The sequence below is a fragment of the Symphalangus syndactylus genome, chromosome 6 (genome assembly GCF_028878055.3).
Source record: "Symphalangus syndactylus isolate Jambi chromosome 6, NHGRI_mSymSyn1-v2.1_pri, whole genome shotgun sequence".
NCBI lineage: Eukaryota > Metazoa > Chordata > Mammalia > Primates > Hylobatidae > Symphalangus > Symphalangus syndactylus.
Window position 1 is genome coordinate 9333221 of NC_072428.2, and position 18065 is coordinate 9351285.

Sequence of the window (18065 nt, forward strand, 5' to 3'; positions counted from 1 at the left end):
AAGCAATTCTACTGCCTCAGCCTCCTGAGTAGCTGGGACTACAGGCATGTGCCACCATGCCGGCTAATTTTTTGCATTTTTAGTAGAGACAGAGTTTCACTGTGTTAGCCAGGATGGTCTTGATCTCCTGACCCCATGACCCGCCTGCCTCAGCCTCCCAAAGTGCTGAGATTACAGGTGTGAGCCACCGTGCCCGGCCGCTTTCTCACTATTGATGGAGAGAATTACAAATATGGAAAGGGAGAGAAGCAGAGTGGACCCTGTGGCGTTGAATTAGAATTGTAAGAATCAGTGTGAACTCATGGACTTCAAAATATACGGGTAGATCTAGAAATAAATACAGTTATAAATGTGTGTGTCCACCAGCCTGAGCGCAGCGATACGCCAGCAGCAATGAACTCACCCAGCAGCCAGGGCTTGGCTTTGAAACACCACGTTTCACTAAAAGGAACCAAGGCTCTTTGGTTAAGGGCCTGATTCCAGGGCTGGGTCATGGAGAGTACAAGATGAGCCAGAGCTATCTTGTGCCAGAAAGCAAGGGAAGTTGAAAGAATAATGAGGAAAACTCAAAGGACACAGGAGCCAGCTTGGATGGGCTCCCAGCGGCCACTGATAATGAGTAACAGTGATTGTCTCAGCTCAGGCTGCCATAACAAGGCACCTTAGGATGGGAAGCTTAAACAACTAAAACTTACAGTTCTAGAGACAGGACATCCAAGATCGAGGTGCCAGAAAGTTCAAGAAGCCTCTCCTCCTGACTTGCCCTTCTCTCTGTGTTCTTACAAGACTTTCCCCCTATGCTCCTGTGGTGACAGCAAGATCGAGCTCTCTCTCTCTCTCTCTCTCTTATTTTATGTATTTATTTATTTTTGAGACAGAGTCTCACTCTGTTGCCCAGGCTGGAGTGCAGTGGCGTGATCTTGGCTCACTGCCTCAGCCTCCCAAGTAGCCAGGATTACAGGTATGTGCCACTATGCCAGCCTAATTTTTGTATTTTTAGTAGAGATAGGGTTTCACCAGGTTGGTCAGGCTGGTCATGAAGTCCTGGACTCAAGCGATCCGCCTGCCTCAGCCTCCCAAAATGCTGGGATTACAGGCACGTGTCACCACACCTGGCTAATTTTTGTATTTTTAGTAGAGACAGGATTTGGCCAGGTTGGCCAAATCGAACACCTGACCTCAGGTGATCTGCCCCCCCCGCCCCCCAGTCTCTTTCCCTCCCTCTGTCTTCCTCTTCCTATAAAGGCACTCATTGGCTGGGTGTGGTGGCTCACGCCTGTAACTCCAGTAGTTTGGGTGGCAGAGGCAGGCAAATCACTTGAGGTCAGGAGTTCGAGACCAGCCTGGGCAACACGGCGACACCCCGTCTCTACTAAAAATACAAAAATTAGCCATGTGTGGTGGTGCACATCTGTAATCCCAACTACTCGGGAGGCTGAGATGGGAGTATCACTTGAGCCTAGGAGGCAGAGGCTGCAATGAGCTGAGATGGCACCACTGCACTCCAGCCTGGGCCAGAGTGAGACCCTGTGAAAAAAAAAAAAAAAAAAAAAGCTGGGCCTCATTGAGAAGGTGGCATGTGAGTGAAACCTTAAAGGAGGTGAGAGACTGAACTAAGCAGATTTCCTGGAAAGAGCGTTTTCCTGGAGAACAGAATCCTAAGACAGGAGCTTGCCTGATACGCCCAGGAGCAGCAGGGAGGCCTGTAAGTGAGCGGGAGGGAAGGAGGAGAGTGTGGTGTGAACACACGCAGGCCTTGGGAAGGACTCTGGCTCCTGCTCTGGCGAGTCGGGCACCTGCTGAGGATTTCGAGCAGAGTGACGTGATCTGACTAGGTTTTACAGGAATCCGTCTGGTTGCTATCTGGAGAACAGATTCGATACAAGACAGCTGGCCTGAATGTTTCAAAAATGCCAAGGCCATGAAAGACCAAAATGATTGGGAGACTGTTCTAGGTTGAAAGAGATTAAAGAGATGTGACAACTGGAGTGCAGTGGCGTGATACCAGCTCACTGCAACCTCCACCTTCCAGGTTCAAGCAATTCTCCTGCCTCAGCCTCCCAAGTAGCTGGGATTACAGGCACCCACCACAGCACCCAGCTAATTTTTTGTATTTTTAGTAGAGACAGGGTTTCACTATGTTGGCCAGGCTGGTCTATGAACTCCTGACCTCAGGTGATCCACCCGCCTCGGCCTCCCAAAGTGCTGGGATTACAGGCGTGAGCCACCGCGCTTGGCCAATGATACTGGATTTTTTAAAGGCTTTAAGGGATATTTAGGGAATAATTTAAGACATTTTTATATAGACTATATATTGGATATTATTGCATCAATATTAAAATCCCTGGGTATGACTATATATATATATATATTTTTTTTTTTTTTTTTTTTTTTAGACAGAGTCTCCCTCTGTCACCCAGGCTGGAGTGCAGTGGCGCGATCTTGGCTCACTGCTACCTCCACCTCCCAGGTTCAAGTGATTCTCCTGCCTCAGCCTCCTGAGTAGCTGGGATTACAGGCATGCACCACCATGCCTGTCTAATTTTTGTAGTTTTAGTAGAGACAGGGTTTCTCCATGTTGGCCAGACTGGTCTCGAAAACCAACCTCAAGTGATCCACCTGCTTTGGCCTCCCAAAATTCTGGGACTACAGGTGTGAGCCACCACCCCCAGCCAACAATGTATTATACTACCAATGTATCGTAGCTATGTATGAAAATGTCTGTTTTTAGGAGACACGGACTGAAATATTTACAGGTGAAGTGTCATGAAGTCTGGAAGTTATTTTGATTTTTTTTTTTGAGATGGAGTCTTGCTGTGTTGCCCAGGCTGGAGTGCAGTGGCCTGATCTCAGCTCACTGCATCCTCTGCCTCCCAGGTTCAAGTGATTATCTTGCCTCAGCCTCCCAAGTAACTGGGACTATAGGCATGTGCCACCGATTTTTGTATTTTTAGTAGAGACGAGGTTTCACCATGTTGGCCAGGCTGGTCTCGAATTCCTGACCTCAAGTGATCTGTTCACCTTGGCCTCCTAAAGTGCTGAGATTACAGGCATGAGCCACCGTGCCCGGACAGAAATGACGTTTTCTGTCATCCATGCCAGAGTGTGGTGGCAGGATCATACCTCACTGCAGCCTTGACCTCCTGGGCTCAGGTGTTCCTCCTGCTTCCACCTCCTGGGTAGCTGGGACTACAGGCATGTGCCACCGCACCTGGCTAATTTTTTTTTTATTATTTTTAGAGATGGGCTCTCCCTACGTTGCCCAGGCTGGTCTCAAACCCCTGGGCTCAAGAGATTCTCCTGCCTTGGCCTCCCAGACTGCTGGGATTACAGCCATGAGCTACCTCACCCAGCCTGTAGCTTACTTTGAAATGGTTTGGGAATAAATGTGTGTGTGTACACACACAGAGGGAGAGAGAGCAAAGTCAAATGTGGCAAAATGTTATCAATTGGCAAATCTAGACGAAAGGTACACAGGTGTTCATTGTCTATTCTTTAAACTTTGTTGTATGTTCAACATTTTCAAAATAAAGGGTTTTTCAAAATAATAGATTTTAGGAAGCATTGTCCAGAGAAACAGAACCAATAGGATCTCTTTGCTTGTACTTTTGTTTTTTGTGTTTTTTTGTTTGTTTGTTTTGAGATGGAGTCTTGGTCTAGTCGCCCAGGCTGGAGTGCAATAGCGCGATCTCAGCTCATTGCAACCTCCACCTCCCGGGTTCAAGCAATTCTCCTGCCTCAGTGTCCTGAGTATCTGGGATTACAGGCGCCCACCACCAACGCCCGGCTAATTTTTTTTGTATTTTTTAGTAGAGACGGGGTTACTCCATGTTGGTCAGCCTGGTCTTGAACTCCTGACCTCAGGCGATCCACCCACCTCGGCCTCCCAAAGTGCTGGGATTACAGGCATGAGCCACCGCGCCTGGCTGCTTGTACTTTTGATGGCAAAAACTGCAATTACTTCTGCACCAAACTGCTATATAAAGAGATGTAGTATAAGGCCTTGGCTCATGTGATTATGGAGTCTGGCAAGTCCCTAGATCTGCAGGGTGAGTTCTGGAGACCGAGGAGACTTGATGGTTTTGTTCCAGCCTGATTCAGAAGGTCTGAGAACCAGGAGAGCCGATGGGGTAGTTCTCCTCTGAAGGCTGTCAGGCTCAAGCCCCGTGAAGAATAATGTTTCAGTTCAACTCCAAAGGCAGAAAAGACCTTTGTGCCTGTCAGAAGGGAATCTGGCAGGAAGAAACTCCCTCAGAGTCAGCCTTTCTGTTCAACGCCTGCAACTGACAGGATGAGGCTCGCCCACATTAGAGGGCAACCTGCTTTCCTCAGTCTCCTGATTTAAATGTCAATCTTGTCTAAAAACAGCCTGACAAAAAGACCCAGAATAATGTCGAACCAAACACCTGGGCATCTCATGGCCCAGTCAAAATTAATCATCACAGGAGGGTTAGGGTAGAATCCAGGAGACCAGTGGAAAGGTCCCCATTATAATCTAGGGGTAGCAGTGGCTCATGCCTATAATCCCAGCACTTTGGGGGGCTGAGGCGGGCAGACCGCTTGAGGTCAGGAGTTCAAGACCAGCCTGGCCAACATGGTGAAACCCCATCTCTACTAAAAATATAAAAATTAGCCAGGCATGGTGGCGTGCACCTGTAATCTCAACTACTCGGGAGGCTGAGGGAGGAGAATCGCTTGAAACCTCAGAGGCAGAGGTTGCAGTGAGCCAAGATAGTACCACTGCACTCCAGCCTGGGCAACAGAGTGAGACTCCCTCTCAAATGCAACAGCAACGCCAAATAATAATAATAATAATAATAATAATAAGCTAGGTCTGAGATGGTGGTGGCTTGAACCAGGGTAATAGGCAATGGAGGGAGTGAGAAGTGGTCCTATTCAAGGGGGTTAGGAGGAGTTATATCTTTCGTTTTGGAAATTTTCAGATAGATACAAAAGGAGAGAAACCAATGAATTTCCATCTCAGTCTTAACTATGCATTCAGCACATGGACAGTTTTGTTTACCCCCAAAAGCCCCATCAGGCTCCACACCCTCCATTTGATTGTTCTGATTCAGATCTTACTAGTTCTGAATTCTAGATATTTGTTTAAGGTAGACTCAATGGGATTTCCAGGTGGATTGGATTTGCTGTTGAGGTAGGAGGTGGGACTTGACTCCAGAGGCAGGGCTCAGACATTGGACCAAATTGAAGACTAGCTAAAACAGGGATGGGGCAGAGGCACCTCTCCAGAAGATACGCCCACCAGTGTGCCATGTCAGTTTGCCGTTGCCATGGCAACACCTGAAAGTTACCACCCCTTTCCATGGCAACAATTCAATGACCTGAAGTTACCACCCTTTTTCTAGAAATGTCTGCATTATATGTCCCTTAATTTGCATACAGTTAAAACTAAGTGTAAATATGAGTGCAACACTGCCTCTGAGCTGCTACTCTAGGTACCACCCTCTGCTGCTGCTGTACCCTACCTCTTCAACGAAAGTCGCTGCCTAACCCCACCAGCTCACCCTTGAATTCCTTCGTTGGTGAAGCCAAGAACCCTCCTTGGCTAAGCCCCAATTTTGGGGCTTGTTTGTCCTGCATCAGTGAGGGAAGAGAGAAGTCAAGAATGACTCCAGGTGCAGTGGCTGATGCCTGTAATACCAGGACTTTGGGAGGTGGAGGTTATTGGATCACTTGAGCCCAGGATTTTGAGACCAGCCTGGGCAACATGGTGAAACCCCATCTCTACAAAAAACACAAAAGTGGCCAGGCGCAGTGGCTCACACCTGTAATCCCAGCACTTTGGGAGGCCAAGATGGGTGGATCACCTGAGGTTAGGAGTTCAAGACCAGCCTGACCAACATGGAGAAACCCCATCTCTACTAAAAATACAAAATTAGCCAGGCATGGTGGTGCATGCCTGTAATCCCAGCTACTCGGGGGGCTGAGGCAGGAGAATTGCTTGAACCCAGGAGGTGGAGGTTGCAGTGAGCCCAGATTGCGCCACTGTACTCCAGCCTGGGCAACAAGAGCGAAACTCTGTCTCAGGAAAAAAAAAACAAAACCCACAAAAATTAGCTGGGTGTGGTGGTGTGCATCTGTAGTCCCAGCTACTCGGGAGGCTGAGGTGGGAGAATCACCTGAGCCTGGGAAGTGGAGGCTGCAGCGAGCTGTGGTCACACCACTGCACTCCAGCCTGGGTGACAGATTGAGACTGTCTCAAAACAAACAAACAAAAACAAAGAATGACTTCAGGGTTTTGGCCTGGTGGCTCTCACCTCAGCTTGATGCCAAGACAGAAACATCTGTTCTAGGCCTGGCCTAGACCTCTTCTCTCTAGAGGCCCAGATGGACGAGAGGCCCCTAATTCAGCCAACCTCTTTCTCCCTGAGGACCTGCTCTGCTCCAGCTTACCAGCTCCTTGCTGGGACTGACCTTTTTGAGCAGAGTGAACCTTCATAAACTATTCTCCTTTTTCTCCCATCTCCCCAAGACATTCCTACTCCTGGGGTCACAAGATAATCAATCCCTGTCATTCTAGCCAGGATTAAAGAAGGGGATGTTCAGGGCCGGGCGCAGTGGCTCACGCCTCTAATCCCAGCGCTTTGGGAGGCCAAGACAGGCTGATCACCTGAAGTCAGGAGTTTGAGACCAGCCTGACCAACATGGTGAAACACCGTCTCTACTAAAAATACAAAAATTAGCCAGGTATGGTTGTGGGTGCCTTTAGTCCTAGCTATTTGGGAGGCTGAGACAGAGGAATCACTTGAACCCAGGAGGTGGAGGTTGCAGTGAGCTGCGATTGTGCCACTGCACTCCAGTCTGGGTGACAGAGCAAGACTCTGTCTCAAAAAAAAAAAAAAAAAAGAATGAGACGTTCAGCCTAGAATGGTCCTAAAATCCAGGTAGGTCAATCCTTCTCTTTAACATTCCACCAGACTGTGGTCCGGCACTGGCTTTGGGGATTAGGAAAAAGATTGCAGTATAGAACTGAGTTCAATTCTGAATACAGGAAACACAGCTGGGAATTTATAACCAACGCAAAGTGAAGGGGTCAGTGGATTGAAAATTACTAAGAGGAAGTATTAACAGTAGGGGGATTCTTTTTTTTTTTTTTTGAGATGGAGTCTCGCTCTGTCGCCCAGGCTGGAGTGCAGTGGCACGATCTCGGCTCACTGCAAGCTCCGCCTCCCGAGTTCATGCCATTCTCCTGCCTCAGCCTCCCAATTAGCTGGGACTACAGGCGCCCGCCACCACGCTCGGCTAATTTTTTGTACCTTTTAGTAGAGATGGGGTTTCACCGTGTTAGCCAGGATGGTCTCAATCTCCTGACCTTGTGATCCACCCCCCTCGGCCTCCCAAAGTGCTGGGATTACAGGCGTGAGCCACCGCGCCCAGCCAGTAGGGGGATTCTTGCTAAAATGGCCTAACAGGATTCTTGTTAAAGCAGGCCAAGGACGGCCGGGCACGGTGGCTCACGCCTGTAATCCCAGCACTTTAGGAGGTGGAGGCGAGAGGATCATGAGGCGATCGAGACCATCCTGGCCAACATGGTGAAACCCTGTCTCTACTAAACTACAAAAATTAGCTGGGCGTGGTGGTGGGTGTCTGTAATCCCAGCTACTCAGGAGGTTGAGGCAGGAGAATCGCTTGAACACAGGAGGTGGAGGCTGCAGTGAGCCAAGATCGCACCACTGCACTCCAGCCTGGGCAACAGAACAAGACTCCGTCTCAAAAAAAATAAAATAAAAGCAGGCCAAGGACTTATACTTCAAAGGTGAAGGATAAATGAGGACCTGGATCACATATCAAGAGGGATGAGGTATCAGGGGTGGGGGGATTCCGTTAAACTGACTAGCAGGATTTTTGTGAAAACAGGGTTAGACAGGTTGACGACAGGGATAAAGAAACAGCCCACAAGGCCTAGTCAAAAAAAGATGGCTCGGAAGAGCCTACCTAAAAGTTGGTTAAGGGGAGAATGTCTACGTCCCTCCTAGGTCCAGGCTGGAGGCTTTCTAAACGTATTCGTATTTGTCAGGATCTCCAAAAGTAGGCCCCAGAATGGGACCCAACTGACCCAGGCATAGTGGGACCAGCACAGATGGGACAGTCTCTTTCCCCTCCGGGCTTCTTGGCTCCTGTCGGGCAACTGAAAGTGAGGATTTGGGGTCAGCAGTCCTAGTGCTGCCAGTGACTCACTGAATGACCTCCAGCAAGGCACCTAACCTCTCTGAGCCTCCCTATGCTTATTTAAAGTTGAGAATGGTAATTCAATCTGTCCACAAGGCAGGCTTGTTGAGAGAATGGAATAAAGCACTGTTACTTGAGGAGACGCTTTGTCAGCCTGAGTGAGCAGCTGTACATGTTGTTATTTAAAGAAAAAAATTCTGCTTTCAACCGTGTTCCAAAAAAAACCACTGCAAAGGCTAGGTGTAGTGGCTCATGCCTGTAATACCAACACTTTGGGAGGCTGAAGCAGGAAGATCACTTACGCCTAGGAGTTTGAGACCAGCCTGGTCAACATGGTGAAACCCTGTCTCTACTAAAAATACAAAAATTAGCCGGGCGTCGTGGTGGGCGCCTGTAATCCCGGCTACTTGAGAGGCTGAGGCAGGAGAATCCATTGAACCCGGGAGGCAGAGGTTGCGGTAAGGAGAGATCGCGCCATTACATTCTAGCCTGGGCGACAGGGCGAGACTCCGTCTCAAAAAACAAAAAAGAAACAAGCAAACAAAAAAAAGGCAACGATTGCACAGATTTTCATCAGGTTAACAGGGTGTTTGTGATGGTTTGACTTGAAATATAAGCTATGTTGCTTACATGAAGTTCCCTTTAAAGGGGCTCCAGGGCTCGCCTCAAAGGATAAGCAGAGATCATTTAAAATAGCCGACAAGGGTACAACGAATGAGTCTCCCATGATCCGGAGACCCGCTCTGCTCACTGAGATTACTAAACATGGGCAGAGAAAACAAACAATTGCAGATACGAGCCATAATTTTTTTTTTTTTTGAGACGGAGTCTTGCTCTGTCACCCAGGCTGGAGTGCAGTGGCGCGATCTCGGCTCACTGCAAGCTCCGCCTCCCGGGTTCACGCCATTCTCCTGCCTCAGCCCGGAGTAGCTGGGACTACGGACGCCCGCCACCACGCCCGGCTAATTTTTTGTATTTTTAGTAGAGACGGGGTTTCACCGTGTTAGCCAGGATGGTCTCGATCTCCTGACCTCGTGATCTGCCCGCCTCGGCCTCCCAAAGTGCTGGGATTACAGGCGTGAGCCACCGCGCCCGGCCCGAGTCATGTTTTTAATCGTAGAGGCTGATGGTCAATTGAGTTCTTCCCACGTGGACAATTCCGTGAAGCCTGCACTGACGTTAGGAGCAGCAGCGATTTCTCTTTAAAGCTGGTTAATGATTCCCTCCCGTAACTCCGGGTAGCCAGCTTGTACTTAAATAATTGTAAAAATGCGGACTGAGGTGGCATGCCTTTTTGGCCCTTTGCACACGGCTGGCCTATGTCGTTTATTAATTGGGAGGCAGTGTCATTGTGTAAATCCCCTTATTCCTAGCGGGGTCACGGTCTGAGTTTGAATGCGCCCCTCCGCAAGTATCGTCACGGGCCAAATTAAAGACTACATTTCCCAAAGGCCCTCGCGGATCCCACCCTTCTCCCTCCCTTTCCGGTTTTACACTTAGGCCCCGCCCCCGATGCGCGTGTCGGCCAATAGCGGCCCCACCTCTCGCGCCCGGCAAAAAATAGGACGCGGGCGGGAACGTTTCAGGGGCCGCGGGGGCGGGGCCTGTGGCCAGGAGTTGGTCTTTGGAATCGGAGGGGCAGATTCGCTGCTCCGCAGTACGGCCGGAGCTGGTCCGGTCAAGAGTCGGGATTTGTGGGGAGAGGTTCTCCACTGGTCAAGAGAAGGCTTTCAGAAAGACGGTATTAATTTCCCGTTGCGGCTCCGCCCGGTCCCATCTTCGGCCCGCTCCTCCAGGAAATGAATCTGCTGCCGAATCTTGAGAGTCCAGTGACTCGGCAGGAGAAGATGGCGACCGTGTGGGATGAGGCCGAGGTGGGCACCGGGCGAGCTGGCGGTCCGGGAACCGGGGCCCGCAGGGAGACGCCATTGACAAGAGGGAAGGAGGTGGCTGGGGGTCAAGGTCTGGCCCGGTCCCGGGGACGGGGTCGTTTGGGATGTGGACAGGGGTCCTGACTCCATTCTGGTTTTATGGGCGTGGAAACTGAGGCTGTGAGTGGGTGCGGAGAACGAGGGATGCTTGTCCTGAGTAAAAGTAAATATATAAATAAACAAATAATTTTTTACAGCAAGATGGAATTGGGGAGGAGGTGCTCAAGATGTCCACGGAGGAGATCATCCAGCGCACACGGCTGCTGGACAGTGAGATCAAGGTGGGCGCACAGCTCCCGTGCGGGCGATGGAGCCCCCACAGGACAGGCCCCGGCGATCCGAGTCACCTCTCCTACGTCCTTCTCGGGCACCCTGGGGGAGACATGGGGCTCGGGCTTCCCCCTCGGACCAGGAAGAGAGGAAAGAAAACTAAGCCTTAAAAGGGACAAGAAGACAGGCAGAGGGTGGTGGGAGATCTGGGCTGAGATGAGAAGTTATCAGATTGCCTTTCCCAGTGAGAACTGGGAATAATCCTCTCAAGAATCCTTCTTTTAGTAAAATGCCTATTTTACAGATGAAGAAACAGGCTTAGAGAGGTTTGTACTGCGATAAAGCACCCAGTTCTTACTAAGAGGCAGAACCTAAAACCTATATTTGCCTGTCTCGGAGGCCTGCTTTTATTCCAATACTACCACTATTTCACCAGGAGGTTTCCAAACTGGCCTCCTGTTTTGACTTCTGCAGGATGTGGACACAGTCAGACTGCCTTCAGAGAGCCTCAGAGCTGGATGAATGGATGCGGGAGGGTCCTCTGGGCACCCTGGACCTCACTTGTTACAGGGCTCTAGCATAAGCTGTGCCAGGGCTGATATTTGCTCCTCCTCCCTCCTCATTTCAGATCATGAAGAGTGAAGTGTTGAGAGTCACCCATGAGCTCCAAGCCATGAAGGATAAGATAAAAGAGAACAGCGAGAAAATCAAAGTGAACAAGACCCTGCCGTACCTTGTCTCCAACGTCATCGAGGTGTGTGTGTATGTGGAGGGGAAGAGAGGGAGTCAGTGGGGATTGGGGACAGCCTGGGGTGGGGCCGCTAGGGAAAGAGTGGGTGGAGGTTTTGAGGCCAAACTGCATGTCAGAGCTACACCTCCTGGGGCACTTTCATGGGGAAGACAGGGGCCTGCAAAGGCCTGGGAAGTCTCACGTGTCTCCTTTTCTGTTGGTTATGTCTCCTCCGGGGTAGATGAGCCCTGTGCAGAGGAGCAGCACCTACCCAGAGATCAATCCCTGGGCTTAGCAGGGGCACCCACCTTTGGTGGGCTCAGGGCTATTGGAGGAAGGAGGTAGGGATGGCCAGCCCTGCAGGTATTAGGAACTGTCTTAGGAAGCACTGGGCCTTGGGGAGTTCAAGGGGCTGAGTATTTTTTCCTTCCCAGCTCCTGGATGTTGATCCTAATGACCAAGAGGAGGATGGTGCCAATATTGACCTGGACTCCCAGAGGAAGGGCAAGTGTGCTGTGATCAAAACCTCTACACGACAGGTGAGCGTGGCTCAGCAATAAGAGACTGGAGGAGGGTGAGGAGTGGATGTGGGACAGGACTAGGGAGCCTTCCCTGAGGACACTAACTGAGACTGCCCCTGTAACTTGTCCACAGACGTATTTCCTTCCTGTGATTGGGTTGGTGGATGCTGAAAAGCTAAAGCCGGGAGACCTGGTGGTGAGTGGGGCCTGAGCCCAGGCAGCGCTTTTCTGGTGACTAGCTGAGCCCCTGCACCCGCCCCAGGTCACTGCTGGCTCTGAATCTTGGCAGAACAGCTCAGAGAGTCTGGTATTCTGTCTGCTTGCTGTTTGATTCTTGTATTGCCCATCCTGTGTCTTTCCCTCTGCAGACACCTGTCACCCAGTCAGTTGGGTAGCCCTTGAGCTGGGCTAAATCTGAAGGCCCTGTGCTGTGTCCTTAGGGTGTGAACAAAGACTCCTATCTGATCCTGGAGACGCTGCCCACAGAGTATGACTCGAGGGTGAAGGCCATGGAGGTGGACGAGAGGCCCACGGAGCAATACAGTGACATTGGGGGTTTGGACAAACAGATCCAGGAGGTGAGGGAGGCACGGCAGCTGCCAGCAGCCTCGTCAGCCTTTTAGTTTCTCCACGCCATTGATGCAGCTCACCTCTCTAATGTGTCTTTCATCCTCATAGCAACCTAGGGAGGAAGGGAGGGGTGCCATGTGACAGGTGAGGAGACTGAAGCCCAGAGAGTTTAAATGCCTTGCCCAGGATCACACAGAGACCAGAGCCAGGACTGGAGCTCAGGCTCCTGGTTCTTGGCCCAGTGTCTTTTTTTTTTTTTTTTTGATATGGAATTTTGCTTTTACTGTCCATGCTGGAGTGCAATGGCGTGATCTCGGCTCACTGCAACCTCCGCCTCCCGGGTTCAAGCGATTCTGCCTCAGCCTCTGGAGTACAGGCACGCGCCACCAAGCCTGGCTAATTTTAGCGGAGTATTTTTAGTAGAGACGGGGTTTCTCCATGTTGGCCAGGCTGGTCTCGAACTCCCAACCTCAGGTGATCCGCCTGCCTTGGCCTCCCAAAGTGCTGGGATTACAGGCATGAGCCACTGCTCCCAGCCCCTGGCCCAGTGTCTTTCTGCCATACACTCCTGTTCCTGGAGAGTCCACAGCCAACCTTAGTGGGGATGAGTGTTCTGTGTCCTCTTTTTTTTTTTTTTTTTTTTTGAGATGGAGTCTCGCTCTGTCACCCAGGCTGGAGTGCAGTGGCGTGATCTCGGCTCACTGCAAGCTCCGCCTCCCGGGTTCACGCCATTCTCCTGCCTCAGCCTCCTGAGTAGCTGGGACTACAGGCACCCGCCACCAAGCCCGGCTAATGTTTTTGTATTTTTAGTAGAGACGGGGTTTCACCGTGTTAGCCAGGATGGTCTCGATCTCCTGACCTCGTGATCCGCCTGCCTCAACCTCCCAAAGTGCTGGGATTACAGGCATGAGCCACTGCGCCCGGCCTTGTGTCCTCTTGATATGGGGAAAGGAGTGGGCGTGTCCCCGAGTTAGAGTAGGAGGGATGCAGATTGGGGTTGGAGTTATGAAGGGTTGGGCTGTAGAAGCCCTCAGGGCTTCATCTCCTCACCCGGGACTTCCTCCTGGCAGCTGGTGGAGGCCATTGTCTTGCCAATGAACCACAAGGAGAAGTTTGAGAACTTGGGGATCCAACCTCCAAAAGGGGTGCTGATGTATGGGCCCCCAGGGACAGGGAAGACCCTCCTGGCCCGGGCCTGTGCTGCACAGACTAAGGTGAGTACTTTGGGAGGGATGCGGGGGAAGTGGGCAGGAGCAGAAACTCTACCAGATGGGCTCAAAGGGTCTGCCTTTGACCTGACTTTACCACCTTTTCCTGCCAGGCCACCTTCCTAAAGCTGGCTGGCCCCCAGCTGGTGCAGATGTTCATTGGAGATGGTGCCAAGCTAGTCCGGGATGCCTTTGCCCTGGCCAAGGAGAAAGCGCCCTCTATCATCTTCATTGATGAGTTGGATGCCATCGGCACCAAGCGGTAAGGGAGGGCCAAGGGTCCCCAACGATCTCTGTGGCGGTGGGGGGAAGTGGGTTGACTCTCAGTTGTGCTAAATTGTGGTTCTTTCCCACCCTGTATCCCCTCCTGCCCCTGGATGGTGGCTCCTCAACTCTTGAGATTCAAATTCCTAACTCCTGATCAATAGCCTCCCTGTTTCCCCAGCCATTCATTCCCACAGCTGCCAGCATGTTCCTTTCAAAACAGGAATCTGGGCTGGGCACGGTGGCTCACGCCTGTAATCCCAGCACTTTGGGAGGCCGAGGCAGGTGGATCACGATGTCAGGAGATCGACACCATCCTGGCTAACACGGTGAAACCCTGTCTCTGCTAAAAATACAACAAATTAGCTGGGTGTGGTGGCAGGCGCCTGTAGTTCCAGCTACTTGGGAGGCTGAGGCAGGAGAATGGCAGGACCCGGGAGGCGGAGCTTGCAGTGAGCCGAGATTGCACCAGTGCACTCCAGCCTGGGGTACAGAGCGAGACTCCATCTCAAACACACACACACACACACACACACACACACACACACACACACACACACACACACAAACTAGCCGGGCGTGGTGGCGTGTGCCTGTAGTCCCAGCTGCCCGGGAGGCTGAGGCACGAGAATCACTTGAACCTGGGAGGCAGAGATTGAAGTGAGCCAAGATTGCACCGCTGCACTCCAGCCTGGTGACAGAGTGAGACTGTCTCAAAAAAAAAAACAAAAAAACAAAAAAAGCCAAAGCAGGAGTCTGGCCACCTTGCTCACATGAACCCACAGTGGCCCCTGACATAAATCAATCCTGTTAAAAACCCTTCCTGGCTGGGCGCAGTGGCTCACTCCTGTATTCCCTACACTTTGGGAGGTTGAGGTGGGCTGATCACTTGAGGTCAGGAATTCGAGACCAGCCTGGCCAGCATGGTGAAACCCATCTCTACTAAAAATAGAAAAATTAGCTGGGTGTGGTGGCGTGCGCCTGTAATCCCAGCTACTTGGGAGGCTGAGGCAAGAGAATCACTTGAACTTGGGAGGTGGGGGTTGCAGTGAGCCGAGATTGTGCCACTGTGCTCCAGCCTGGATGACAGAGTGAGCCTCCATTTCAAAAAAAAAAAACCTTCCTGGCCCTCCCTGTTGCTCCCTGGGATAAATGCTGGACTTGCAAGGCTCAACGTGTGCTGCCCTTTTGCGCCTTCACCCTCATCTCGTGCCTGTCCCCAGCCTCCCCTGCTCTGGACTCCTGCCACGGTGTTTCCTGCGTTTCAGGCCCGCCGTGGCTCTTGGCCTGTTCTCCACTGGTTGGTTGCCCAGCTGGTGTGCTTTCAACCTTCAGATCTCAGCCTCAGGGATGCTTGCCTGGGCTTTCCCGTACAGCACCGTCTAAGGCTGGGCCAGATGCCTGTGTTTCTAAGCATTAGCTCAATTTGCGAGGGTACATTCATCACAGTAACAGCCCAAGCAGTGGCTGGTTTTTTTTTTTTTTTCTTTTGTTTTTTTTTTTTGAGATGGAGTCTCACTCTGTCGTCCAGGCTGGAGTGCAGTGGCATGATCTCGGCTCACTGCAACCTCCGCCTCCCGAGTTCAAGTAATTCTCCTGCCTCAGTGTCCCGAGTAGCTGAGATTACAGGTGTCTGCCACCACGCCTGGCTAATTTTTGTATTTTTAGTAGAGATGGGGTTTCACCATGTTGGCCAGGCTGGTCTCAAACTCCTGACCTCAGGTGATAGGCCCACCTTGGCCTCCCAAAGTGCTGGGATTACAGGTGTGAGTCACCATGCCCAGCCTTGCTCACTGTTTTATCCTCAGCCCAGCACCTGATTCTAGGAGTCTCTTCAGTCTCTGAATGTGGTCAACAATTAATGACACCTTTTATGTGCCAATCCGCGGGTTGGGGGCCCCAAGTTGAGTGAGCCATTTCCCTGCCCTGGTCGGGTTAGGTTAGGCTTCCAGGGGGTAGAGGAGGGGAGGGCTCTGCCTAAGCTGTGCCCTCACCAGCATCTCGGGCTTCCTGTGCCCTAGCTTTGACAGTGAGAAGGCTGGGGACCGAGAAGTGCAGAGGACAATGCTGGAGCTTCTGAACCAGCTGGATGGCTTCCAGCCCAACACCCAAGTTAAGGTGAGTATTAGCACTCCCAGGTGAAGAAGATGAGGCTCAGAGGTCAGGAGCTGTCAGGCCCCCAGCCAGCGAGTGGTGGAGCTGGAATGAGAATTGGGATCTGTCTTTAACATCCCATGTGTCTCACCTGCACTCTGGGGGCTGCCTCTCTGCCTTTTTTGACTGTGTCTGCCCATCTGTGAACACCTTGCTCCTTTCAAGTTGTGGCTTCTCTTCCTCAGGTAATTGCAGCCACAAACAGGGTGGACATCCTGGACCCCGCCCTGCTCCGCTCGGGCCGCCTGGACCGCAAGATAGAGTTCCCGATGCCCAATGAGGAGGCCCGGGCCAGAATCATGCAGATCCACTCCCGAAAGATGAACGTCAGGTGAGCAGGAGCATGGGCAGGGCACAGAGACCTGAACAGGCGCAGGAGGATGTCTCTGCCACACTTCTCTGTCCTGAGCTTCCCCAGCCTCCACGGCCACCACCTTCCAGGCCCCAGGCACACACAGCACCGTTCCACACACCAGCCTCCGTCTCTCCCCAGTTGCGTGATGTAGCGTCTTGCCAGGGCCCAGGTCGTAATTCTGGGTGCTCTGCTCCTTAGACTCCACCCCACATCTGAAGGCACAGAGGCTGGAGGCACTCAGTTTCCTGGCCTCACACCTCAGCCCATTAACACACGCCAGGAATGGCCGGGACCAGATGGACTTGAGTTCAGATATGTATGATTCTCAGCAGGTGGCATGCCCTCTCTCAGCCTCACTTTTCTTTCTTTCTTTCTTTCTTTCTTTCTTTCTTTCTTTCTTTCTTTCTTTCTTTCTTTCTTTCTTTCTTTCTTCTTTCTTTCCTTTCTCTCTCTCTCTCTCTCTCTTTCTTCTTTCTTTCTTTCTTTTTCTTTCCTTTCTTTTATTTTTGGAGACAGTGTCTTGCTCTGTCACCCAGGCTGGAGTGCAATGGTGCGATCTCGGCTCACTGCAAGCTCCGCTTCCTGGGTTCACACCATTCTCCTGCCTCAGCCTCCCGAGTAGCTGGGACTACAGGCGCCTGCCACCACGCCCGGCTAATTTTTTGTATTTTTAGTAGAGACGGGGTTTCTCCGTGTTGACTAGGGTGGTCTCAATCTCCTGACCTTGTGATCCGCCTGCCTCGGCCTCCCAAAGTGCTGGGATTACAGGCGTGAGCCACCGCGCCCGGCCTCAGCCTCGCTTTTCTTATTTGGGACTCTGGGATAATAGCACCGATTTCACAGGGTCGTGGTAGGGATTAGATGTGACAGTGTCAAGCGCGGTGCCGGGCACAGGATGCAGACAGTCAGTCCCTGGAGTCCCAATTGCAGATTTCTAGAAGGCCAGAGCTCAAGAGACCCTAGAAATAACCTGTTATAACCTGCATTAACTTCCTCCCTTCATCCCCCACATCTTGCACTGAGAAGAAAACAAGGCGCATTGCGTAAGGGACTTGCCTCTGATCACAGGGCGACTTGACTTTGTTGCTTGACAGGGCCAGGGGAGGACATTTGGCCCCTCTGCCCATTCCGCATAAGCCACTGAGCCTGTATCTGTCCTCTCCCCAGTCCTGACGTGAACTACGAGGAGCTGGCCCGCTGCACAGATGACTTCAATGGGGCCCAGTGCAAGGCTGTGTGTGTGGAGGCGGTGAGTGGTCAGCTGGGGTGGATGCGTCACTCTGTGTCTTCTTGCCCCCTCCCTGGACAGGATGGGGGCGTTTGGCTGGTGGAGATGGCTGAGGGAAGAGGCCTGGGCCTCAGGGAGCCAGGGAAGGCATTCAGGCGTTCAGACCTAGACTCTGTTTGTCCCGGCTGTAGGGCATGATCGCACTGCGCAGGGGTGCCACGGAGCTCACCCACGAGGACTACATGGAAGGCATCCTGGAGGTGCAGGCCAAGAAGAAAGCCAACCTACAATACTACGCCTAGGGCGCACAGGCCAGCCCCGGTCTCACGGCTGAAGTGCGCAATAAAAGATGGTTTAGGGTCCCTGCCGCTGCTTGTCTGCCTTCCCTGGGCTCTGGCTGGAGGAGTGGGGGCATGTGCAGGAGGCCCCTTCCCCAGGTGCTGCCGCCTGGAAACCCTGAGACAGCCGTGGGCCCCACACCACTGTCAGGATGAGGCTTTCTGGGGCTGTGCGTGGTGCTGCAGCTGCTGCCTGGGCCTTCAGGCCCCTCAGAGCCCTCTCTCCCCAAGCACCGCTCTGCTCTGAGCTTTCAGAGGCTCATGGCCCTGCAGTTCCTGCACAGAGGACCTGGATAGAAGCCACCC

At 51.9% G+C, this 18065-nt stretch overlaps 1 protein-coding gene across 1 annotated transcript; it reads left to right on the top strand.

The window, feature by feature from the left end:
* Nucleotides 1–9093: 9093 nt before the first annotated feature.
* PSMC3 (proteasome 26S subunit, ATPase 3) lies at nucleotides 9094–17783 on the top strand. The gene is made up of 12 exons (XM_055281582.2): nucleotides 9094–10064; nucleotides 10319–10402; nucleotides 11020–11145; nucleotides 11556–11660; nucleotides 11776–11838; nucleotides 12083–12220; nucleotides 13283–13426; nucleotides 13534–13682; nucleotides 15706–15802; nucleotides 16024–16169; nucleotides 17361–17442; nucleotides 17613–17783. Exons 1-12 carry the CDS (start codon nucleotides 9990–9992, stop codon nucleotides 17721–17723), a joined length of 1320 nt encoding a protein of 439 aa, XP_055137557.1. The 5' UTR covers nucleotides 9094–9989; the 3' UTR covers nucleotides 17724–17783.
* The last annotated feature ends 282 nt before the right edge of the window (nucleotides 17784–18065 follow it).